Source organism: Enhydra lutris, unplaced genomic scaffold (assembly GCF_002288905.1).
Source record: "Enhydra lutris kenyoni isolate GAN:26980312 unplaced genomic scaffold, ASM228890v2 scaffoldscaffold39, whole genome shotgun sequence".
NCBI classification, from domain to species: Eukaryota; Metazoa; Chordata; class Mammalia; order Carnivora; family Mustelidae; genus Enhydra; species Enhydra lutris.
Genome location: NW_019154123.1, coordinates 26,267,966 through 26,294,682, shown reverse-complemented (window position 1 = coordinate 26,294,682; position 26,717 = coordinate 26,267,966). Strand labels below are relative to the sequence as shown.

General features: G+C 42.1%; 1 protein-coding gene across 1 annotated transcript in view; it reads right to left on the bottom strand.

Moving 5' to 3' along the window:
* The window catches only part of LOC111154975 (kalirin), a 288,438-nt gene that overhangs the window by 43,856 nt on the left and 217,865 nt on the right, over positions 1-26,717 (bottom strand). Inside the window, exons 22-25 of the mRNA XM_022514930.1 lie at positions 19,125-19,307; positions 17,791-17,909; positions 14,891-14,957; positions 14,199-14,308 (exon numbers count right to left, since the gene is read on the bottom strand). Coding sequence (XP_022370638.1) covers positions 14,199-14,308; positions 14,891-14,957; positions 17,791-17,909; positions 19,125-19,307 — 479 coding nt within the window. The remainder of the gene's footprint in view (positions 1-14,198; positions 14,309-14,890; positions 14,958-17,790; positions 17,910-19,124; positions 19,308-26,717) is intronic.

The following is a 26,717-nucleotide window of genomic DNA, read 5'->3' as shown; positions in this document are numbered from 1 at the left end:
ATGAATCTATTTTTTATACAAGTAAACTGAACACATTGTAACAGTTAAAATATATATAAAAATATATAGAATATATATATATATATAAAATATATAGAATAGACATCAAAAAGAATAAAATAAATATCATCTATGATCCCAGAGATGAAGTGGAAATGTTTTGAATCCTGCAAACTTCTTTCCAATTCTTAGCCTCCTTCTCTTGGCAGCTCTTCTGTGCTAAAAATTCTGAGTTAGTGTTTCCGAATGCAGACATCATCAGGAAAGAAAATTCAATGGGGAAAAAGCCATAATATAGTTGAAAACTGAATTGAATTACTAGGGACTCATCTGCTATGGTGGATATCCATGCCCTTGGCTTCTATCTTTGTGAAGAAATAATGAAGGGTTGACTAAACCAACTTCAAATATGTTAAGCAACTGGTTTGAGCTTAGAGAATTCAAGCTCTAAAGAGCCAGCATCACTGGAATGGAATTTGCTTTTTAACAATCGCACAGTTTTAAAACAAAAAGTAATTATGATGCTGGGTGGGGGCAGAAAGTACTGATAGAAATGGAAGATGTAATCTTTACAAAATGCAATGTGACAATATCTACCAAAATTTAAAAAATGTATCTATCTTGTGTTTCTGCAACTTTAACCCTGGAAAATTTCCTATATATTTTAATTTACATATATATAGGATGACATAAACATGCACATTCATGGTGGTACTGCTCACAATAGTAACAGGTGGTCTGTAGGTGACAAAGTAACCCGTACATCCACAGAACTGGATATTACACAGCTATAAAAAAAAATGACAAGGCTTTCTATGTTTTCATAAGAAAGATCCCCAGGGCAAGCTATTAAGTGAAAAACTGCACAATGTGCAAGAATGTATATAATATGGCCACCTTTTATCTAACTAGGGAATATGTATTCTTATTTCCACCCCAAGAAACTAATGGTTGAAGGGTATAATGTCAGTTAGGAAATATAAGTTGTGAGATCCACTATACAGCATCATAGTACCTACAGCTAACAATACTGTGTTGTACACTTAAAGTTTGCTTAGAGGCGAAATGTTACATTAGGTATTCTTTAATAATAATAATATAATAATACTTATTATTGATAATAATTATATTGAATTCAATATTGAGTTGAATATTGAATATACTGAATTAGACTGAAAATAATGATAATGATTAAAAAAAAAAAAGGAAACTTTGGGAGGTGATATGTCCATTGCCTTGAAGATGGCAATAATTCCATGGGTGCATGCTCATCCCTAAACTTATCAAGTTGTACATTAAATATGTACAGCTTTTTACATGCCAATCATACTTAGATATGGTGGTTTAAAAAAAAGGTCATTACCATAGGAAACCAAGGAAAGGCACAGGGTAGATAAAGATAGTGGTAGGTTGGACTTCTCATTCTATATTTTTAAATTTAGGTTTGATTTTTAAAATAATTCAAAAATTAAAAGATATAAAGTAGTTCTAAATCATTGCACTACTTGCTTCTATCTTTGGGAAAAACAAATTTTATTGATTTGACTTGCTCTGCCTGGCTCCAATCATCTAAGCATTCTGGGAGTATCTTATAATTACAGTTAGTTATGGGTTCTGCTTAAGCGTTACTTATGTTCCCCCCATCAATGACATAGGAAGCTGTTGTTTTTAGTTTTAGTCCTATGTGGAAGGCTACAATGTTAATGATTAGTGGGATCACAGAGATATAATTTTTTGTCCACCTACGATGCAAATTTTTCTGTAATAAATGGGCATTGCTGTTGTAATAAGAAAAAGTCACTTAAAAATTTTGGGGGACTCCTCGCAGTACCCATTTAATGAAATCAACCTTCCCCTCACATGAATTTTAGACCATCCTGATTTAAATCATGGAATGGAAGTAATTATAATGCAATTTGGGCTTTCAAAATACAAATATGCAGTGCTTGAAAATCAATACGGTATCCTATTTCTCACTACTTTTAGAAGAACTGACATACATGTATTTAATATGACTTCTACAATAAAAATAGGAGAAAAATTATATAATGCTGTGATTGAGGATCAAATTTTTTTACCAGGCCAAAAAGGAAATATCCTGTTTTTGCTGCAAGAGAAGCAATCTAGGGGCACCTGGGTGGCTCAGTCAGTTAGGGGACTGCCTTTGGCTCAGGTCATAATCTCAGGGTCCTCGGAGTGAGCCCCACTTCTCCCTTTCCCTCTGCCCCTCCTTCCCGCTTGTGCTTTCTCTCAAATAAATAAATAAATAAATAAATAAAATCCTTTTTTTTTTTCTTTTCTTTTTTAAGAGAAGCAATCTGGTTCTCCATCATATCACCTCATCACTGAATTCTAAGAGATATTTATTATGTGGTCCTTCTCCATGAGGAACACTAAGTAATATAATATATAACATCTTCAGGAGTAATTTTCCAGAAGGTGTTTATATGGTCACTCAATTTAAATCTCAGTGAAGACAATAAATGCCATAATGGACTGAATAGGGCCTGGGGCGGGGACTGGAATGACTTGGTGATTGGGGAGAAGATCTTTTTTTTTTTTTAAGATTTTATTTATTTATTAGACAAAGAGAGATCACAAATAGGCAGAGAGATAGGCGGGGCAGGGGATGGGGGTGGGGAAGCAGGCCCCCCGCTGAGCAGAGAGCCTGATGCAGGGCTCATCCCAGGACCCTGAGATCACGACCTGAGCCTAAGGCAGAGGCTTAACCCACTAAGCCACCCAGGCACCGCTAGGGGAGAAAATCTGATGGGCTATTCTAAGACAAGGATTGGTGAAAGAAAATGAAAGACTTTAAAGAAGGAAGGACCCAGGAGAGAGGCCCTGGAAGATGAGACAGAAGGGAGAAATGGAAGAACCTAAAGGCCCATGGCAGTTGGGATGGACCACCTCAGCTTGTGAAAGACCTCTGCTTCCCCATCTGAGGATCTCACTCCAGTCCCCTCAGCTCTGACTCCCACGGTATTTACGCTCTTCTACTTTGGGCTGGTCAAAGAAATGATAAAACAGCCAGATCATGACATTCCATACAGGAGACAATTCAGGGAGCGTTTTCTTCTTTCCTTAACTTATGACCCAAGGTCAGTGGCCTGGTTGTTTAAGGTTAATTTTAAACAAATGGTGGTAATTATCCCAATAGAACTGATCATTATCTAGCTGCTGAAGACAGTGCTAGGAATTTTCTTTAGAATCTTGGCAGTCTAAATAGAGCAATGCCATGACTTCCTTGATAGTAGCTATCAAAACCCTATGAGAGGATGCTCAGTTTGACCATTCTCAAGAAATGAAAGCACTATAAAATGAATTAAATGGATAGAATATTATTTCTGTAATGAATGTCTTTCTGGAAAATGAAGGTTTTTAGCAGCAATGGCCATTAGCCCACCCTTCTACTGATCCTGTGTCTCACTGTCCTTTCCTCCCACAGCCAAGCAGAAATTAAAGAACCAGAGTTCCCTCTTAGAGCTGTGAGGGGGCTCTTCCAAGGCTGCATTTCCCTTATCTTTGAATAACAACCTCGTGGGGTTGCTGTGAGGATTTAATAAATCCATGTGGGTAAAGAACCCACCCCAGTGCCTAGCATATAGTAGACACTACATAAACAGGGGTTCTTTAGGACCCATGCTTCCCAATATTAACAAACTCATACCCTGATAAATATACATATTGCACTTTTCCCCATTTGTGGAGACTCATTCCTAGGGAGCTCTCCCCTAGGGGAGCCCCTGTTGGAAAATCTATAATAGATTACCTTCCCCTAGAACATATCCTGAGAAATCTTGATTGAGTGCTACAAAAATTAGATTCCAAGGTCACAGTCATTTACATTTGGGAAGTGCTGGGCTGAACTGGTCTCTTTACTGCAGGGCTTCTAAAAACCTATAAAATGACGAGGAACATGAGAAATGTCTGCAGTAGATACAGTGTGCAATGCCTCCCAAACTTCTTTGCAAGTTCTGGGGGCAGTATCAGACTCTGTCTCAAGGAACACTCCTGGAAAACCCTAGTGGGTGATCCCCACACCTGGCTGGGCACTACCCTCTCGGGGTTTGGATCTGAGCCTCTGCATTGACCAGAAGAGCTCCCTGGGTAGTTCTACTGCATTCGGTCCATAGGTCAGCATTTGAAGGACTGCCTCAGATTCCCCTGTGCTTCTAGTTGGCAGATCCTATAATGACTCTGTATGATTTAATTTTTTAATAGAAAAAACTAAAACTTAGAAAACTATCTTGTGCTGGGCAAATCAATTCACAACCTTGAGTAAGATATTCACTACCATCTCAATGTGATTGTTGAAGGCCATGTAGCAATATTAAACTCTATTCTGCTTTTTTTTTTTTTTTTTTAAAGATTTTATTTATTTATTTGTCAGAGAGAGAGAGAGGGAGAGAGAGCAAGCACAGGCAGACAGAATGGCAGGCAGAGGCAGAGGGAGAAGCAGGCTCCCCGCTGAGCAAGGAGCCCGATGCGGGACTCGATCCCAGGACACTGGGATCATGACCTGAGCCGAAGGCAGCTGCTTAACCAACTGAGCCACCCAGGCGTCCCTCTATTCTGCTTTTTGATCTAAAGCTTATGAAGATGGTAGGTTACATAACTCTGATCCATATCATTTCATCTACTTCAAGTAGGATGAGTTTAAATGAAAGCACGAGAGGTCACGACACTCTTCACACATCGGCTCTTCCATAGCCACATCTAGGTCCTCACCATCTCAATAATTAAATGTAATGAATCATGAGAGAACAAGCAAAGCAAGTAGTTTCAGTGTTTATGTGAATGGCTGGGGTTCTTTTTGAAGTGCACAAAACTTTTAAAGAAATGTCAAAATCTAAGTGAAGTCATTACTCTATTAAATGACCATGATGCAATTTTTGTGCGGTTACTTTCTGAGGAAAATGCCTCCCTCTGGCTTCGTACAGATTCCTGGGAAATGAAACCCGTAGCATTTACTGACAGAAAAGCTTTCTGAGGCTTGTGATTAAGTACTACGGAAACAGCACCATTCCAGAAGTACCTTGAGTCATTCTGATTTTGTTCTTTTCTCCAAAGGTAAATTTGGTCTCTGGTCTCACCACTTCTGGAGAAGTGTATCCTTCATGGGAGGCCTCACAGCGTGGTCCAGAAGATGGCCCTTTACATCAAGGGTGCGGTCTGTATTTAAAGGGGAATGTATTTGATGATCTAGTGTTGTGTGTGTGTGCGCATGTGCGTGTGTGTGCCTCTCCTGCATGTGCACTTGTTAGAACGACAGAGGTGGTGAGAAGGGAAATGAGGGTAGGGGCTATGGCAAGGAGGAGGAAGAGCACAGGGAGGAGGATACATAAAGAGATAAAGCTGAAGTTAGGGTGGGGAGAGCGCTCTCCTGCTCACCGCTTTGCAGGTAAGTCCAGGGCTTTGCCTCCTTATCAAAGCAGGGTTGGGTTACTGTTTTCATGCAAGTGGAGCTAGACATCATTTCTAAAGAATCACTTGTGACTGACAGATTCAGAGTCTAGCACATAAGAGGGTCTAGAGGGCAAGGGCTGAGACAGCTAATAAGCATGGGACCACCACGAAACCCAGGAGAGCCATGTGCACTCCAGGGAAGGTGTGGGCGGGTTTGTGGAAGTGTGGCCGTCAAGTTTGATCACCTAGGCTGAGCCATGAGAGTCGCCCTTCTCTGTCCCTCCATCCACACCAGGAACTTCAGCCTGGATGAGAGATGAAGGGGAAGTGTGTGCAGGGCTGGAATTCCATTCCACATATTTCCCACCCTCAGGTTCCAACCTCAAGGGGTACTTTACCTTGCTGCCCAGCTACCTGTTGAACATGTTTTGTTAATACCTCCTAATTGCGTTTAACTTGTGTGATCAGAAGAAGCAAAAAGTTCCTACATAGATATGTAACAGATTTAATGTTAAAATAAATATTAAAAAGTTAACCTCCCATGGAATGTTATTCATGTCCCTTAATGTGCTGTTCAGCAACTAGGCATGGGTACTAAGCAGTCGGTTTGTACAACTAAAATTAACATGACTTTGATACATCCAACTGAATATTTAGAGTATGTCTTGCCTTGGGTATGCCCCAACACCTATAACAGCAGCAGTGTTGGCAGCTGACTGAAAAAACCACGACCAACAACAAAGCCACGGGTAAAGTTTTATAGGGCCCTTCTGATGGGTGGGGTGAGACCTACAATCACATACAGGCACATCAAGGTATGGGTTTAGGGCCCAAGAAAAACTCCAGCAGGTCTTTCGCTTCTTCTTACCCTGACCTTTGAATATTAAGAAAGTGACAATGTGATGTAATGGGAAGTTATGAAGACCTGGAATCTTTGGCTGTGCTACCAATAGGCTTGGGCAGGTCACAAACCCTTGTAAGCTCCCGTGCCTGTAATACACAAGGGAGAGGAACAGAACTAGATTATCTTGAAAGGTTTTTTCCCAGGCTTTCATATTTTGTAATTCTGTGATTTCTGGAAATGGGATAAAACTAACATCAAGAGCACTTGGATGGGAGAAGAGCATAGAAGCATTGAAGAAGCATATTTTAAGCAAGGGTGTGTGCTGGGAAACAAGAGAAGCAAAGGAGAAAGCAGTGGCCTGCAGTGTGTTCTGTAGACTGGGCTGTAGGCTGCACATCCCTCCTCTCGCCACTGGGTGGAGTTAGCTCCTCACCTTGTAGCTGCAGCTCCTGTTTCTAGGGCTTGTGTTAATTTAGGGGGTGGAAACTAGCATTAAAAAAGGGGAAGGAGGGGCGCCTGGGTGGCTCAGTGGGTTAAAGCCTCTGCCTTCGGCTCGGGTCCTGGTCCCAGGGTCCTGGGATTGAGCCCCATATCGGGCTCTCTGCTCGGCGGGGAGCCTGCTTCCTCCTCTCTCTCTGCCTGCCACTCTGCCTACTTGTGATCTCTGTCTGTCAAAAAAGAAAAGGGGGAAGGAGAAAGAGAAACAGAACCTAACCCAAATATCAGAATGTATCGCACACAGTGAAGATGTTATTCTGAAAAACTTAATTTCCCTATTATATATAAGCATGTGCGTCTCAGGACATAACATATTATCTTTTTCTATGGCTTACGATGAAAAAAAATGTTTAATAAACATCTTGCTGATTTTCCCATCCAGATGTGATGGTGGGGATGCCTGGGTGGCTCAGTTGGTTAAGTGTCTGCCTTTGGCTCATGTGATGATCCCAGGGTCCTGGGATCAAGTCCTATATCAGGCTACTTGCTCAGTGAGGACCCTGCTTCTCCCTCTGCCTGCTGCTCTCCCAGTTGTGCCCCCCTCCAACAGATAAATTAAATCTTTAAAAAAAAAAAAACAAACTCAAAACCAAAATAGAATGGTAGCCCTAGAGAGGTCTGGGTCTCTATCCATCTCTCCCCACACTCCCTTCTGCCTCTAACCTCCCTGACTGCTTCTGCCCTCCCTCCTCTCCCTCTTCCTCTTCTTCCCCTTGTTATCTACCCACTTCACTGCTCTCCCGCACTTCTCCTCTATTTAGGTATTTGATCCTTCTCACCCTCCTCACTCTCGCTCCCATCCCTTCCTCTGCACCTCCCCCCACCACCATTTCTGACCCCAACTACCTCTACCCTCCATCTCTCCCTTCCTCTACATCAGTCTCACAGGTGACAAGACATGGCTGAACTGGCGGTGGGAGGGCCGGACCTCGCCTTACCCCTGACCCAGGGTTGAGACTGACTCACAAACTCCTCCCGGTGGCCTCTGTCAGCCTCCTTGCTAGACTTGGCCACTCTCCTCCCTAGAAAGGCCTTTGTTCAAACTTCCCTCCATCATTAAGGCAGCCATCCCTGGCTGTAGAAATCCTACCAGTTATTTAAATCCCATCATAAATGCCCTCCCTTCTGTGAGGCCTTTCCTATTTTCCAACTGAGGCCATTTTCTTTGCTTCCCACCCCCTGAACACAGTACCTGTAATAATAATTCCCATGCCTTGGGGGCAGAGAGCCTGGGTTTGATTCATCACTTGGTACCAGTTCTAGCTCCAAACTAGCATGGGGCTGGCCCAAGAGGGAACTCTGGGAAGATGATGGAAATGTGGGCCTGGTCCAGTTGTCCCTAGCATTTCCCATCACTTCCCCCAGCTTTCCCCTGCCCTGCTGTACATCAGCCTCGCTCCTGGCTCACCCTGGCTACCTGCTGTCCTGCTCGGCTGACCTTGGCCTGGCTGGTGCTCCCAACTTAGCCCCCCAGAGCTCTGGCCCTTTTACCTCAGCCCTGAGCCCAGGAATGCTGGGCTGGGAGTACAATGGGTGGAGGCCTAGCCCAAATCTTAGCTTCTGGCCAAGCCTGAAGAGAAGAAGTATACAGGGTATCTGGCCCTGGTTGTAGGTCCTTCACTTGCCTTTCCAACACTTGCTGAAAAATGACCTGTTTCAGGTAATTATCGTAAAGGTATAGGACCTGGATGACATACCTGCAGAAGTAATGGGCTGAAGTATGCCTCAAACATCCACAGAGAAGCTAGTTAGATATGAATCAAACCAACCAGCTTTGGCAGTCCCGGCTGATGGTCTACAGAGTGGGAGGAGGGGTGAGAGCAGAGACCCCCAGAATCCACACCGAATCTTTAAAGGGGGAGAGGGTGTCCCACCACTGGGTAAGTCTGGCTCCTCTCTGGGTCTCAACATCCTTAACTATAAATGAAGACAGTTGTACTTGGTGGTGAGGATGACCCTCAGAGCCCTGACAGCAGAGATTTTATAAAAATGTTATTGCTAGGACTCCCATGCAAATAACAGAAAAATAACTGAAAACCAAAAAGTAAAGTTCAGATTTAACTGAAAGTGATAAGCATTTTAAACAGCTGTTCTTACTGAAGCTGCAAATCTAATCATCAAGGCAAACTGAAAGAGATTTTTTTTTTTTTTTTTGAATCACAAGTTGTAGGTTAGTCCAAGTGGGGAGACTCTATTTAAAAAAAAAATCCACTTCTGTTTGGGGGATCTATTTATGGAATATGCTATCTTATCTGAGAGCTCCTAGAATGCTTGGCAAAATACAATAGAAATGGATTTAGGTCTTGTGTGTCTAAGTTTCATTATCCTTATGATTCTATAAAAAGGAGACATAGTATGAAAATGGGAAGAGCAGAGGGTAAAAACTGAGTATCATTCCACTCAAACCTCCAACTTCAGTTAAAACCACCACTTGTAGGTGGTAAATTTTACATGTTGAATTGCTCTTCTTTATAGAAATTTTGGTGCTTGATAATTTCTCCATTTACTATCTGTACAGACAGAGGTCCTTGAGAAAGATTCACACACACACACACACACACACACACACACACACACACACACACACACACACCCCTAATCCTGGTTGTCATTTTTCAATGTGACACCATTTACAAGATCAATACTAATTAGCTGAGAAATGTAACATATTCACCATAACGCCCTCGGTCTAGGTAATAACTTCCTAGTGACTCAGGTAACTGTGTCATTCAGGTAGTGCCAATCTCCATCTCTCGGCCTTCCAGCCTTCCCCCACTCTCTGGACTATAAGAAGACAACCTGAGCTGTGCACTAGAAATGAGAGAAGTGTGTTTATTGTTAGATAGCACTTAACAGTAACTTGGTGAAGAGGCAAATAATTGGGGTTAAAAAGAACCTTTGGATGTTTTCAGGTTAAAAATTGACTACTTCATAAGTATTCCTGAAAAGCAAACAGGTGTTTAGATTGTCGTATGGTCCTCCCATTAAGAAGCTCCCGGGAAGTTTGTATCCAAAATATATAATTTATACAACTCAACATCACCCCCCCCCCAAACAATTCAATAAAAAAAATAGGCAGAGGACCTGAATAAATATTTTTTAAAGAAGACATACAAATGGCCAAAGACAACATGATAAGGTATTCAATATCACTCATCATCAGGGAAATGCAAATCAAAACCACAATGAGATACCACCTTACACCTGTCAGAATGGATAAAATAAAAAAGAGGAGGGGCACCTGCATGGCTCAGTCAGTTAAGCATTTGCCTGCCACTCAGGTCATGGTCCCAAGGTCCTGGGATCGAGCCTGCGTTGAGCTCCCTGTTCACTCCCTCTGCCCTCCACTCGTGCTCTCTCTCTCACTCTCTATCTCATATAAATAAAATCATTTTTTTTAAAGGAGAAATAACAATTGTTGGTGAGGATTTGGAGAAAAAGGAACCCTAGTGGGCTATTGGTGGGAATATAAATCGGTGCAGCCACTATGGGAAATCATATGGAGGCTCCTCAAAAAATTAAAAATAGAAATAACACATGACCCAATAATTCCACCACTGAGTCTTTACCCAAAGAAAATGAAAACACTAATTGGAAAATATATATGCAGCCCTATGTTTACTGCAGTATTATTTACAATAATAATAAGCCAAGATAAGTAAGTGACCTAAGAGTCCATCAATAGATGAATAAGGAAGATATGGTACACACACACACACACACACACACACACACACACACGCATGCACACACACAGAGAGAAATATTACACAGCTATAAAAAAGGATGAGACTGTGCCATTTACAGCAACAGACAGACCTAGAGGATATTATGCTAAATGAAATAAGTCAGATGAAGAAAGACAAATACCATATGATTTTACTCATTTGTGGAATCTGAAAAAAAGCCAAATGAATAAACAACAAAAACCAGAATCAGAGCTGTAAATATAGAGAACAAACTGATGGTTGCCAGAAGGAGGGGTATGGGACAAGGGCAAAACGGGTGAAGAGAAGGGGGAGATCCAGGCCCCCAGCTGTGGAATGAGGACATCACAGGCATGAGAGGCACAGCATAGGAAACACAGTCAATGACATTGTAAGTGTGTTGCATGGTGACAGATGGTAGTTATGTCTGTGGTCAGCATAGCGTACCATACAAGCCCATCAAAGCAGCATGTTGTACACCTGCAGCTAATGTAACACGATGTGTCAACTACACACACATAGCAAGACTGAAACTCATAAGCCAGCCCCAGGAAACTCCTTCATTCGGATATTACTTTGCTATTAATGTTGTAACTGTTAAGGATCTGGCAGTGATGGGGAAAAAATCATACCTAAGAGTTTTCCCTATTTTGAGACCTTCACAAACAGAAGACCTAATTATGGCACTAGCCCACAGGTCTGCAAACTCATTCTATTTTTAGTCTGTGTCCATTCTTCCATCCATCCATCTATCCACTCAACAAACACTGACTTAAAGTGCACTGTGGGGCAGAGCTAGGCCTTAAAAGACATGGAGCTTTCATGGAGTTCACATTTGCTGTATTTTCAAAGTTGCCTTCATTGCCTTTTCAGCTCTTATTTATTAGTGATATTAGAGGTATTATGCTTTTTTCTAGTTAATCAAAATTTGTATGGCGTAAGGAGAAAGCACATACTATGAGAAAAGTCTTAGCCTTCAGATCCTATAGATTATTAATACACAGCTTTATTTCCTTGGATGTTCCTTTAAGTTGTGAATAATTTAAAACACTAATTTTTTTTTTTTTTTTTTTTTTTTTTTGCTGGAGGGTTTTCTATATGCTTTGCAGAATTCCTTTCTTTTAATGCAGGATATACTAATTATTCAAGGTTATTGCTAATCTCAGTTATTATGCTATATGATAGCATACAGCATATAACGGGCTGTGTTGGCCTCTGTATCGAGATAAAAGATCATTGGCATCGACACTGAGTAGCCCTTGACCACTGGGATTTTGGGTGTTCTTTTGCCTTTTCTCTCTCTCTCTCTTTTTTTTTTTCAGTTTATCTGCCTTCTTTTACTTTATGCTGGTAATATCAAAGTATTTGCTCAAATTCATGACACTTATTTACTAAGTTACTATGGTCTTAGAAACAATCTAACCATCTAACAAGACTGTTAAACAATTTAACTAGAGGTAAGGTAAGCTGTTAGGGAGGATAGAAAAGGGCCTTCTGTGAAAAGGTAAGAACTTTATCTTTGTGATATCTCTTTTGGCTGTTCAAAGGCTGGTTTTTATTTTCTTCTTGTTTCTTTATAATGTTATAAATAGGTAACTTTGGCTGGGTAGCTGTGTTCTTGATAATTACATTTATTCTTCTACAGAATGTAGGCTTCCATGTGGCTTGACTTTTTTTTTTAAGGGATTCTGAGAACTATACTTTGCCACTGGTAGCTATTTCAGCTGTTTAAAAATTATAAATTGCTTACTATGGCTTATTAGCGTGGTATCATGAAACAAGAGTAAGCGGTAGATACTTTGTTACAACTGGTCCATTTTGACATGAATATTCTTTTCCCGTCTACGTTGGTTTGGCAAAAGCAGGGCTCCCTGGAAGTGTATGCTGTGATCTCTAGGCTTCCATACTTAGTCATTTTGGTAAGAATATGGGGAAAGTGAGACTTGTTGACTAAATCCCAGAGACCGTAAATCAAAAAAGTGAAAACACCCTGCCTTACTGCTTACCAGTCCAATGTCTTCTCAGATATTCTGGAGGAGATGGGGTAATGCTGAGCAGGACTCAGAGGACAGAACTGGGGGCTTAGTGGTCAAGAATGGCTTTACTGGGATCTTATTAAAGAGCCATGAGGAAAGAATATTTCTATGTCTGGAGATTTCCAGACAAACCAAATGGAGAATGCTAAAATTTGTGATTTAATAACAAAAAAAAAAAAAAAAAGAAAGAAGAAGAAGAAGTACTGGGAACTTTTATTAAGTACTCCAGAAAGTTGGAAGGTTTTTTTCCTCCTAGAAATGACTGGTTTCACAGTCTGACAGGTTAAGATGTCACAGAAGCTGCACATTTGGTGTTCTTTTAAAACTGATGCCATTTGACGACATAAGAGGGTCGATGAGAGAAGAGTGGGTCTCCGTGTCTTATTTAGACCTTTTAGAGCCCAGGATCATTTTGTACCAAACTTTTGCTTGCTCCCAGTCATTCCTAGCAAAGGGCCACACTGAGGTCTTATTTTCTACAGCTGGGCTGTCTACTCTGATAGCCATTTGCCATCTAAATTTATTAAATTGAATAAAATTAAATATTCAGTTCTCAGAAGCACAGGTCACTTGTTAAGTGTTGAAGGGCCATGCATGTCTAGTGGCTATCGGACTGACCAGCCCAAACGTGGGCCATTTCCATTACAGCAGAACACTGTATTGGAGAATGCTGTTCTAGAGGCTTGCCTCACCCCTACAGAGGGCGTGAGGGTCTCACCAGGAACTCTTGGGGCTGGTGGTTTTATCTCAGTAAATGCCTCGACGGGCCTGACTACAGGACTTTCTCTGAACTGTGTCCTACAACACTGAAGCTCTACCTCTTGGCCCCTTTCTGAGACAAGGTCCCGAGAGAGCTCTAGGACTTTACACTTAATCCTGTGTCTTCAGATTCCCTGTCTTTGTATTTTGAAATCTGAGTTATTTGCGTTAATTGGGTCTGTAACTAACCAACCAATGTTCTGGCTGACTCTGTGAACAATGGAATGTGTGTAGTTTGCTGTAGAAAAGACCCTTAAATTGGGAGCTGAACAAACTGAAGTGCGAGGCTTTAGGGCTCTATGGTTCGACTCATCTCAACAACACACAGAGGGCCAACTGACGTTCTCCCCTATAAGCTGTCAAGAAATGTGTTCCATTAGGTATTTTGCTTATCTATCTATATATTTACTTTCTTTCTTTCTTTTTTTTTTTTTCTTTTTTTTTTTGGTTGAGGGTGGGGATGATGAAGTAGCTAAGGAATGGAGGAAGTATTTAGGTTGAAAACAAAACAAAACAAAAAAAAATGGAATTTGAAACCCAAGGCCCACAGGGAAGAATGATGAGGCTTAGATACATGTCAGAATTTCCTATGGTTTCACTGAGGAGTTGCTACTTTTATCTCCTCGGAGCTTGGTGATCACTCCGATTGGATATGAAGGTGTCCTCGGAGCTTGGTGATCACCCCAATTGGATATGAAGGTGTTGCCAGTTAGGTCCCTAAGGAGACCTGGGACGGACACTGCTGAAGACTCGATGTCACTGTCTACAAGTGACTTTGGACAATTGTGGAGAAAGAGGGTTGAGTGAGAAAAAAGTCTGAGCAACTGACTTAGACAATTCATCAGGTAGGATTTACCAATCAGCTTGGACCCACTCATTGGAAAGCCCTGATGATGGGCATTCAAGGCCCTACGTATGCTCTGGGGAAACCCTCCACCAACCTACTTGTTATGAAAATCGTAGATCTCCTGGATGTTGCCAAAGATGACATGTTCCTTATTAAGGATCCCAGCGGGGATCTCCTCCACACCGCTTGTCATTTCCCACAGGTAGGTCTGTAAGACAGCAACAGCTTCATCACAGGCAAGAACTACAAAATGCAGACAAAGTAAACAGGTCTTTACACTGGAGGGGTAAGACTCAGACCAGGCTTGCATGTGGAGTGTGGAACATGAGATGGTGAGATACCCAGAACAGGAAGAAAGAACACCCAAATGTTCTATTATTTTCAACCGTTGCCAGGAAAACTCACATCCCGAGCTTCACCAAAGCACAAACTCCACATCCCTCTTACTTATTAAATGTGTGTGGTTAAAAGTGTGTTGGGTGGGGGTCAGCGGGTACAGATTTGCAGACTCAACTGAAGTTCATTGACCATGTCATGGTTTTTATTTAGAATTTAAGTCTCCTATATGTTTTTGCTGGGTCCAGCTCCAGTCTGAGAAAAGTTTCTTTTCAAAAGCATTTTAAGCTCCCAGGCAATTACTACTGACTTTGGGAGCAAGATTTCCTCTGTTGGCTTTTATTTGTGAAGCTCTGGGAGAAGACAAAGAGCATTGAGCTTCTCTCAAGGACTTGACACTGGCAAGGCTGTCATTTTTCTAATACAGCTGTGCACTAATGACTGCAAGACTTACCTCCAAGCACTCGTGTAAGTCCCTCACATAAGCCTTCTCTGTCTGCAGCAATTCAGCCATAATGAATCTAGAAGAAAACAAACGGGCTTTTCATTGGTTCAAGATATAATACCTCCCTCCTTTCACACTTCACTCCCCTACCCCCGGCTTTCATGACTTTCCCGAACGACCCACGTTTCGACTTTACCAACATGTCTCTTCCTTTCTTCCAAACTCCCTGCCTCTGAGTATTCTCCTCAGAGTCCCTGTCACCTTGACCCCTTGTTCTGTATCCCTCCAGCCTGGGTATGTTCAGCTAGTTCCACATTCTCTCCCTTTTCTGCCCCAGTTCCACCGCTGTGCCATGCCGTGCTGACACACATGTGCTCTGGGTTGCACGGGTGTGCTTGCGTGCGTGCAGAAGCACGCGGTACTACTTATATTCATTTCTCAGCTGCCTGTCTTCCGCTCACAGCTCCTGGAATGATGATTTCTGTTCAACAGAACTGCTGACTTTTACCAAAATGCTCTGCAGTCCCATCAGTTAAGCCAGGTTTAAAAGCCAGGCGCCCATGCCCCAGACGCTGCCACGGAGGCTGGCGGGTAGCAAACTTCGTCTGTAAAGAGCTAGACAGTAAATATTCGTGGGCCCTTAAGTCTCTATCACAACCACTCCACTTTGCTGCTGGAATGTGAAAGGAGCCATGGACTCTATGTAAAAATAAATAAATAACTAGGTAAGCGTTGCTGTGTTCCAACAAGACTTTATTTATGGACACAACAGAGTTTCATCTAATTTTCACACTGCGAAATATTTTTCTTCTGGTATTTTTTCAACCTTTGAAAAATATAAAAAATAATGTTGCCCTACAAAACAGGTAGGGGGGTCAGATTTGGCCTGTGGGCCACAGTTTGCTGACCTCTGGCCTAGATTACCGTGTATGCTTGGACACAATTTCGAAGCGGGCTCGCTTATAACCCGCACCGCACAGCACAAGTTAAGGATGTTGTGACTGCTCTTCAGTCTCCCCTAAAGGAAAGCTTGAGCTCCGCACCTGCAAGGAGAGGGCTCCCTTACTCTTGGGCCCCTGAACAACACGATGTTCCCGGGCAGTTATTACACTGATGCTGCCTGCCTTCATTGTAGCGTACTGACTTCATTTGCTTTCTTTCACAGATTTTTTCTATAAATGGTGCTTCTTAGCTGACATGTGATGTAGTAATATCTAACTGAGCCAATGTATAGATTTATACATTGATCTTAGGCGATGTCAGCTTTTCATGGTAGCTCATAATGAAAACCGCTACTTGTAGGTATCTTGGTCTTCACATGAAAATTTTGAGAATGATTAGCCCCAAAGTGTCCCCTGTTGGAAATTTCACAAGAAATATGAAAATGGGCAGCATCTTTTTCCGGACCTTTGTCTTTGTAGGATTTTCCTTAAAGTAATCCATTGTGCTAGCAATGACCTTTCCATTAATATTAAAGTAGTGATTCAAAAAAAACCCCTCCCTTTTGCAGGAGTTCATTAGCCACTCTCTTACTATTCTATGCTATTGGAAGAGTGGAAAGGGCATGAGCTTTGAAGTCAGACAAATAGAAACTGAATTATTATTTTGTCATTTACTGGAAGTAGGACTGGCTTTCTAAGCCTTGGACTCCTTACTTATAAAACAGCTGACCACAGTGGGTTGTCACAAGGATTAAATAAGACCATATAAGCAAAGTTTCTTACACATTGCAGGTGTTTGGTAAATAAGGAAAGAAGGAAAATCAGAAGGGACATAATCTGACATGCCTTAAGAAGTTGTCTTTGTTTCACTGCCTTGGGTTTCTGGTATTCCTCTACCTTGTCCCTTTTTCTCCATCTGCTTCCTGAAGTTTAACCTGTCTTCTTCATAATTCAGCTCCATTGCCCTCCACCCCATTTTGTTTTCTTTTCCAGCTGTCCTTTCCCATCCTCTGGCTATTTGGTGTCCCAGAGAGAGTGCAACAGGAAGATTTGGCCAAGTACAGGCTCTTTATTTCCCTTCCTGTTATAGGCTGAATTGTGCCACCCCGTCCCCCATTCATATGTTAAAGTCCCAAACCCTAGTACCTGAGAATGTAACCTTATTTAGAAACAGTCCTTTACAAATGTAAACAGTTAAGATTGGGTTATACTGGAAAAGGGTAGGCCCCTATTTTAAAGTGACGGGTGTCATTAAAAAGGAGAAATCTGGATATAGGTATATATTCAGGAAGAACCCCATGTATACCTGTAGCCAGCCATCTAGAGGTAAGGAGAAAGACCTGGAACAAATCCTTCCCTCCCAGCCCTCAGAGGGACCAGACCTGCCAACACTTTGATCTCAGACTTCTAGTCTCCAGAGCTGTGAAGCATTGTATTTCTGTTACTGAAGCCATCCAATTTGTCATACTTTGTTACAGCAGCCCAATAAACTAATACACTCCCCAGATAAAACACAAGCTCTGGACTTTGCAGAACAGCTTCAGTTTCTCCAGCTCCAAGGGACCTGTTTTCCTACTTTATTTTGATAAGACCAACTACACTGGGCTTCTTAATTTTAGGACATACTACTTTTTTTCCCAGCGCTACCCAAAAGGAATCTTTCAAAATATTCTTCATAAAGCTCTTGCAAAGATCGCTGGGTATGTGTAACTTTCTAACACCAATATAAAGAAAGCAGAGCCATCACGAAGTGGTTTTTAATGTGGACGTGGTTCATTGTTTCCACTAACCAATGCTCTATAATTCTTGATTAGTGTGAAATGTGGGTGGAAGCATCATGTCTGTCTATTCCAACCTCTGTGGGTGGTCGGGAGGACACATGAAGCTGTACAAAGGAACATGTAGCAGTGAAAACCAAGCATAGTCATGAGGAGCTTGCTACGTGGGTAGAAGCTCCCCAAAACATACTCTTTCTTCCGGGCTGACTTCCGCTTCTCTTCATTGACTTCGTGGTTGGCGTCCCGTAGCTTGACCTCACGATCTGAAAGGCTTGCTGGGATGATGTCCAGCTCTAGGTCCTTATTGTCCTACACAAAGAGAGATCGCAGAGGTCACCTTGGAGATGCCTTGGGAGAGGAACTCATCAGAGTCAGGGGAGGTGGTAGAAGGCAAAAAGAGAGGAAGATACAAGGGAGCAGGTTGAAAAAACAGGGAATCCCACAAATGTCCACCTACAAGTCCTCTTCTTCATGAAATTTTTTTTTTTTCAATTAAGAAAGGTATAAAATGGTCACGGCTAATATCCATGGCAAGGAAAAAAATAAACACATTTAATAATTAGTGTCATATTTCCCCAATGACTTTAGTTCTGATTAATCTAAATGTATACACACACACACACACACACGTCTAAAATTGGTTATTAACCATTAAAATAGACGTGAAACAGAAATACATACATATATAAGAAAACTTTCATTTGTCAAAGGAAAATAATAAAAGCCAGTATTTTTATTTAAAAAAGCAACTTCTCTTGGAAAGAGAAAGCTAAATGATAGAACGATTATTAAATTTGCCCATCCCTGCCTATTTCAAACACTGTTTTCTATTTATACAGGATGGAAACCTTCAGGAAAAAAAACTCACCGTTTAAAGCCTAGGGGAGGTGTTATTATTTCTCCCAATTTAGTGGTTTAACCAGTTCACTCTCTAGTCTGTTCTGCTTCAGAGCATTAGTCTATTTAAAGATTTAAGAATTAGAAATCCTAGGATTAAACTGCCAGCCTATATTTAGCTCTTAATTCATAGGTTACTGACCTCTATTACAAAGAAGAGATTAAAAGTCAGTCTTCCCTTGATTCTTGGCAAACAGTATCTCTTTTCAGTTGAAATGCCCAATAGCCTTTGCACAATTGCATCCCTTACTCCTGAAAGAACACTATTATACATCCTGGGGACCCTAACATTTGCTGATTAACATAATTGGGTGGAAGATGGCACTGATGAAGCCAAGGTAAAGGTTTAGTCCTCAAAGTCAACAGTTAACTCTACACACAGAAAAACTCTGTTCTGTGGCCATGGGCCCCAGCGCTGGCCAGCCAGTTCTGTTATTTAGCATTAATCATGAGGGGCTGAATCAAAATCCATCCCCCCGACTAGAAAAATCACACAAGGCAAGTGTTCTAGGGGTCAAGAGCTCAGAAAGACTGTTCCGGAAAGCCCACTTTCCTCAATGGTAATGAGAGGAGTGGTGCCCAGAGATGAGAAGGGAGGATGTCGCAGCTGGGCAACCCCATGCCTACCTCTGTGTTGACGCCTAGCGCTTTCTCCAGAGAGTACCGGTACTTTCCCATCCTCAGGGAGAAGTCTCTGTAATGCTTGTCCACCGTGGTCACCCATTTCCTGATCTCTGTGGCATGAATGTGGCCTTTTTCCACAAAGCTATCAGCCAGTTGAATCAGAAGCTTCACCTTCTCCTTTGTTTGCTGTCCCAAAAGATGGTCTCAAGTTACTAGATTTATGCTCACAGCCCTTCACTCCCATCCCCCTTTCCATCACTCCCACCCCCCTTTCCTTCACTGCAGCCACAGATACTCCCTGCCTGCCTGGGTTTATAGCCCAGCTCTGCCCCTAGCTGGGAGGTCTTGAACAAATTACCTAAATCCTCTGTGCCTCTGTTCTTTTATCTACAAAACAGGGATCATAATAATCCTCTGTCATAGGGTTGTTGTGAGCATTTCATGAGTTGACCATGCAGAATGCTCAGAACAGTGCCTGGGGCACAGCGCGCACATTAGGAGCTCAGGAAGCGATACATGTTAGCCATCATGATTACTGTAAGCATCTTGTACATTAATACGGTCCTTTAGCAGGTCACAGAATAGGTTAATGTCACATCTGAGACTCATTTGAGTCTTAAAGCATCTCTAAAATGTGGGTGGCAGAAGGTGGTGTGGGTCTCCTCAAACCACAGATAAAAAAAGCCGAGGCTTAGAGAGGCTTAGGGCTCGTCCAAGTTCATCCCACCTGTAAGTGAATAATAGCACCTATTGGCTTCTGGACCATGGAGCCTAGTTCTCTCCCTTCATTGCAGCGGCCTGAAGGAGGCTTTGTCAACAGCTTGGGTGGCACATGCTAGGATCTAAAGAAATCCAATGAGCAGATTTCAGAGTAAGGTCTGTCCCTTTCACCACCAGGATCTTGTCTTTAGTTTCCATTAGAGAGAGAGAGAGAGAGAGAGAGAGAGAAGAGTTAATGAAGCTAGTATCTATTATGGGGCTAAGGAAGGTGGAGTTCTGATATATATTGGATTAATTCCATTTCTACCCAGAGTTTATTCAACACTTACTCTGTCCACACCACTGTGCAGAGGGCTGTGGGAACAGGCTTGGGGGGTAAACAAAAGAAGAGAAAAAGATACTCATTTTCTCCAGTCTGTATCTCTAGAGGGGACAAGATTGTCATGCAGAGTGATTAAATAACTCAGGGCATTATGAAATTGAATGTCAACATGAGAAGTATGTAGAGTTAACACTGCAGGAATTTTAAAACAGGGAAAAATGAAGGTGGGATGGCATGGGCAGGAAAGGTCCATGGGGAGGAGGGACTTACACTGGGAAAGATACAGAAACAAAGGAGATGTTCGAAGAAGTAAACACTTGCTCATCTTTTATCCTAAGGTTGGGTTTTGAAACTCCAAGATCAGGGAAGCTTGATTAATTTTAAGAAAAAGGGAAGAGCATTTGAGTGATATTCACAGAAATAAAATTATTACCTTTTGGATTGGAGGAGAGGAGATTCAAGTGTTGGGTTTTTTTTGTTTTTTTTTTTTTTGAGATTTTATTTATTTATTTGAAGGAGAGAGAGCGTAAGTGCAAGCATAAGAGGTGAGAGGAGGGGCAGAGGGAGAAGCAGACTCCCTGCTAAGCAGGGAGCCTGATGTGGGACTTGATCCCAGGATCCTGGGATCACGACCTGAGTCGAAGGCAAATGCTTGATCAACTGAGCCACCCAGGTGTCCTGGAGATTCAAGTTTTGGATCATCCTAAGATCTAGATAACTGAGGGAAACTGAGGCAGAAAATCTCTGGAGAAACAGCAGAACGGACAGAAGAGCCTTTCTTTACTCCATCCTCCTCCCTCATTTTCCAGGCTCATCTACAGACCTCCCACGAGAGACTGATCCCCTCAAGAAATGCCAGAGAGAGACGGCTTCTGTCTGGAAAGGCAAGCAAGACCAGGGACATGTGGGCTCCAGCTCTCCAGAAACTCACACACTTGAGCCTCCCCTATCTCAGGACAGCGGCTGGTCCCCAGGCTGGGAGACAAGGGCCCAGAAGAGCTTTGTCGTGAAGGAAAGAAGATGGGTCTGAGGATAGAAGAAGTACCTCCTTAACCATCATAAGGCAAAGAAAAACATCATGGGAAATTGGTTAAGATCCCTAGTAGCCTAAGGACTTCTAGCTTACTGCAGTTAGGGTTTTTGTTTTGTTTTTTCCTTTTCCCCTAAAAAAAAAGTTATAAGGTTTGCTATTTATTGAAAGCAGAGATTAATTTTTTTGCAGCCATAATCAAGAAACCTTTATGTAAAACGCTTGAAAATATGTATTCTCTGCTCTTGGTAAAGAGACTTTGGCATGAAATGGGGGTTTTACAACCAGCTGGTGCCAGAAGCCCTCCTGGGAGCTCCATCACTGGAAATCATATCCTGAAACATGGAACTTATAATTCGGATGCAACAAGGAAAATGGTCTGTGGTCAAGAGTATCCCAGGTATATGTGGAACCTGGGGGAGCAAATGGACAGTAAATGGGCTGGTGTAGACAAGCCCTCCTTACGTGGCCTCACCTACTGGAGAGCTGCCGTGCTCTCCACGGCCCCTTAACACTAGCCATGCCAAACTTCACATGCTCTTCCCGTTGCCATGGGTGGTTCCTACTTAGCCTCGCTTGCTTTCTTTCTTTCTTTCTTTTTTTAAAGATTTTATTTATTTGACAGACAGAGATCACAAGTAGGCAGAGAGGCAGGCAGAGAGAGAGAGAGAGAGAGGAGGAAGCAGGCTCCCTGCTAAGCAGAGAGCCCGACTCGGGGCTCGATCCTAGCACCCTGGGATCATGACCTGAGCCAAAGGCAGAGGCTTTAAACCACTGAGCCACACAGACGTCCCTCGGCCTCGCTTTCTATGCAACGACCTTCTTTCTTCTCCTCTCATCCCCACAAGCTGAGTGGGGAATCCCTTCCCAGCATCCCCACGGTGCCACACCATGGGCTACTTATGTGTCTCCTTCATCAGACTGTGCATGTCTAAAAGGGTTCCATCTTATTCATTTGAGCCTCCAAAGTCTAGAAAATAGTAAGGCATCCCATAAATGTTGACTAAGTGAATTAGTGAGTAAATACTGGGTTTGGAGGTAAGTAAAGTGGGACCACCAAGAATTGAGGGTTTATGTTGGAAAAAATTCTGACCCATACACAGGGCCCCCACCATGGCCACAGCACCTACTGGTTGTAGTCTGAAGTGATTTCTTACAAAGGAGGGACCATGAGGGCACCACGCAACCTGCCAAATGCTTGGCCACAGCTGATGAGGTCAGAGGTAAAAACCTGTCTCTCTGGTGCAGCCCATCAAGATGTAGCCACCAACTTCTGTGGCATCCTGGCCTAAAATCTCCATCTAAACAGGGGCAGGGGCAATGTGCTGGATCAGTTAAGGTTGTTTTTCTGGGGATTTGAACTGCATAGGGAGGTGGGTAGGTGGCAGCAGGACAGAAATGAAAATACAGGCAGCGGCCATGAGAAGGGAAGGGCAGGCTGCATCACGGTAACGGTGATCACCTATTCCTGATCCCCTGTCAGGAGATGACCAGACAGGGGCAGGGTGGGGAGTTGCTGGAACTGCCTTTGGTGTAGCTTTCACGTCCAGAGGTGAGACTATGTCACATTTTTTGTTCTGCCCATCAGGCTGAGTCATTTGGATTTTCTTGGACTCCTGGGAGGTTCAGCCCTTGCTTCTCTCTTCTTTTCCACATAGAGCCATACAGTATCTTTTCCATATCATAATGCAAGCCAGTTTGAAACTCAAATCTTGCCACCCAAACAGAGTAACTTATCTAGACTGATAAAATGGGGGTTAAATTGCAGAGGCCTCTGAATGGTGAGGTCAGAAGTAAGGGTGTGATCTAGCAGACAAAAGGGAGTCTTTAAGGGACATAATTCATTTGGACCTGGAAATCTAGAAAGGACATCTCACTTATCTTGGGCTTCATGGGTCCCCTATAATGTATGTTTTCCTCTTTCCATTTTGAATTCTATATAATCTGCTAGAAAACTCAAAGGTAAAAAAGAAAGGGTCAGTAGTTCTATTTTTCTTCTTTACTTCCCCTTTCTCTTCCTTCCTCCCTTTGATCAGTTAATATCATACCATCTTTCCCTAATCAGTGAACCCTATGCTGAATATAGTTTATAAAAAGCCTCTTGGTGTCTTTTGCACATCTCACAGGTCTTTAAGATTTAGCCTTCTTGATATTATTCTTATAATCTCATTATCATCTTCCAATTTGCCTTTCATTGCTGATACTCCTTGTATTTACTGACACATTCTTTGTTGATAGGAAGTTATTGAGCGCCCTGATGTGGGTAAACAGTGCTCTTGAGATAGATCTTCATATTCATTCCAGAGGTGGAACGTTTGTTGCTATATATGAGAAACTAAAGCTTTCAAAAACATCTATTGCATGTGAGCTATATTCCTCTTGATTCTCAGAAATGCAATGTCCACCTTTTACCTGAACTGTCCGGATTCTCCTTTTCTCAGTCCAAACCACCTGTCTGACAAGCCCAATGTCCCCTTTCCTCATGGCCTGAATTCCTGAATTAGCTAACTTGGTTCAGCTCAGGCTCCAGTCACTTTTGTTATCACTTAATTCTCTCTTGTTAAGAAGAATTAAGTCCAATTTATCTCAAAGCTTCTTTCACTTTAAGAGATAAAATGACCAGTTTAAAAAAGCATTTTTCTTTCCTCACTGGGATGATCAAAACCCTGATGAGATACCACTTGATACCCTCCAGGATGGCATTATGAAGAAGACGAATGATAACTAGTATCGCAGAGGACGTGGAGAAGTTGGAACTCTTCCACACCACTGGTGGGGATGGAAAATGGCACAGCCACTTCAGAAAACAGGTCGGCAGCTCCTCAAAAAGTTAAAGAAGAGTCACCATATGGCTCCGCCATTCCACGCCTAGGTAGAAAACTAAGAGAACTGAAAAAATAGGTTTACACAAAGGCTTGTCTACAAATATTCACAGGAATACATTGCTCATGGTAGCTCCAAACTGAAAACAACCCAAATGGATAAATAAAATGTGGCCTATCTTTATAATAGAATATTATTCAGTCATACAAAGGAATGAAGTACTGATACATGTTACACCATGGATAAACCTTGACAATATTATAAGTGAAAAGAGTCAGACACAAAAGACCACATATTGTATGATTCCATGATTCTGTTTATATGAAATCTCCAGAATAGAAAAAGACAGAAAATAGACTTGTGGTTCCAGGCCTGAGGGGAGGAAGGAATGGGGAATGGCTGCTAATGGCTACAGGGCTTGTTTTGGGAGTGATGAATATGTTCTGGAACTAGATAGTGGCAATGGCTGCACAACCTGTGAATATACCAAAACCAACTGATTGTAAAATTGAGAAACCAAAGAATCTAAAAAAAAGAAAAAGTTTTGCTATTAGAAAGAAATAGATTATCTGTTTTTTTGGGTGTTGAGTTTGGTAATCATGTCAAAAATGGGCAGAAGACATGAACAGACACTTCTCCAAAGAAGACAAATGGCTAACAGACACAGGAAAAAATGTTCATCAGTCATCAAGGAAATTCAAATCAAAACCACACTGAGATACCACCTTACACCAGTTAGAATGGCCAAAATTACCAGGATAAGAAACAATAAGTATTGGAGAGGAAGTGGAGAAAGAGGAACTCTTTCCCCTTTCACAAGGGGAAAGATTCTTTCCTCTTGCACAAAGCTGTGCAAGTTGGTGCAGCCACTTTGGAAAACAGTGTGGAGAGTCCTCAAAAAATTAAAAGTAGAGCTACCCTGTGACCCTGCAATTGCATGACTAGGTATTTACTCCAAAGATACAGATGTAGTAAAAAGAAGGGCCATGTGTACCCCAATGTTCACAGCAGCAATGGCCACAATCACTAAACTGTGGAAAGACCCAAGATGCCATTCAACAGATGAATGGGTAAAGAAGATATGGCCCATATATACAATGGAGTATTATTCAGCCATCAGAAAGGAGGAATACCCAACTTTTGTATCAACATGGATGGGGCTGGAGGAGATTATGTTGAGTGAAATAAGTCAAGCAGAGAGAGTCAATTATCATATGGTTTCACTTACTTGTGGAGCATAAGGAATAACACAGAGGACACTAGGAGAAGGAAAGGAAAAGTGAATTGGGGTAAACTGGAGGGGAGACAAAGTATGAGAGACTGTGGACTCTGAGAAACAAACTGAGGGTTTTGGAGGGGAGGGGAGTGAGGGGTTGGGTGAGCCTGGTGGTGGGTGTTAAGGAGGGCAGGTACTGCATGGAGGACTGGGTGTGGTGCATAAACAATGAATCTTGGAACACCGAAAAAATAAAATAAAATTAAGGTGTTAAAAAAAGAAAGAAATAGATTTCTTCCAGCTGTCCAGATGATTAAGCTTTCCTCCAATCATGTGTCTTGACCTCTTATAAAAATTGTGAAACCCTCAACAGGAAAATATCTTGTATATTCTTCTAACCAGACTTTCTACAGCCTACCACAGTAAGAAAAATTTTGTTATCCTCTTATCCCCACCTGAATTCTCTTAATCTTATTTTTATTCTCATACTTGTGGATTGCTATGTGGAAAGAACCTTTTTATGTTCCATGTTTCTTCGAGTTGATGTGTTTCTTCGGAGCAGAGTATAATAATTCAATATACTCAATATGCTCTATTGGCCTGCTTAGTCCTGAAGGCCACCATATTTACTCTCCTGTGGTTTAAGGTCAATTTGGTTTCCATTTCCAATACACTTTATTGGTTACAAAGATTACAATCCAAGTTGGCTGGTTAAAGGAGGCTTGCCTCTGGGAAGTGGGGCTGGAGTGGAACAGGAGGCTACTGCCTTTCATCAGAAGCTCTTGAAATGGATTCGTTATCCTGTAGATATCCTAATAATGAATAGCCCTAAGACTTGGAACATGTCAGAGGGGAAAATGAAATCCCATTACAGAGTTAAGTTAGGTGGGTGAGGGAAGAGAAAGAGCCAAAGTAATAGAATCATATTAAACATAGATTGGGGGAAGGAAGTCATTGAAATCTACTCAAACTTCTTTACTGCCCATGTTCACAGATACCTGCAGCCTATCTTCAATGCACAATTCAGTCACGTAAGTGAATAAAGTGTGGCTCTTATCCTTTGGGATCTTGCTGGCTCACATGGGAGATACCCCATCACACAGATTACTGGAGAACAGGGTGGTTCGTGGCCACAGGATCACAGAGGGGGAGGCACTCCAGTAGAAAGGTGGGCTCTTTTTGGAAAGTATAAACTAGAAGAAAGAAAATGATATTCTAGGCAGAAAAATGGTATAGAGGAGGTAGAGAAGCAAGAAAATATAGGATGTATCTCTCAGAGGGTAGGAAAATACACCCATTCCTCTGGAGCATAAAATTTGCATGAAAGAATAATGAGACTAAAGTTGGAGAGGTAAGGCAGTGCCATTGTGGATGGAGGCTGTTCACCTGAAGGTGCTGGCGAGCCACTGAAGCTCTCGGACCGGGTGGTAAAATGACCCACCCAGTGTCCTAAAGATGATCAGCAATGATGAGCAGGATGGATAG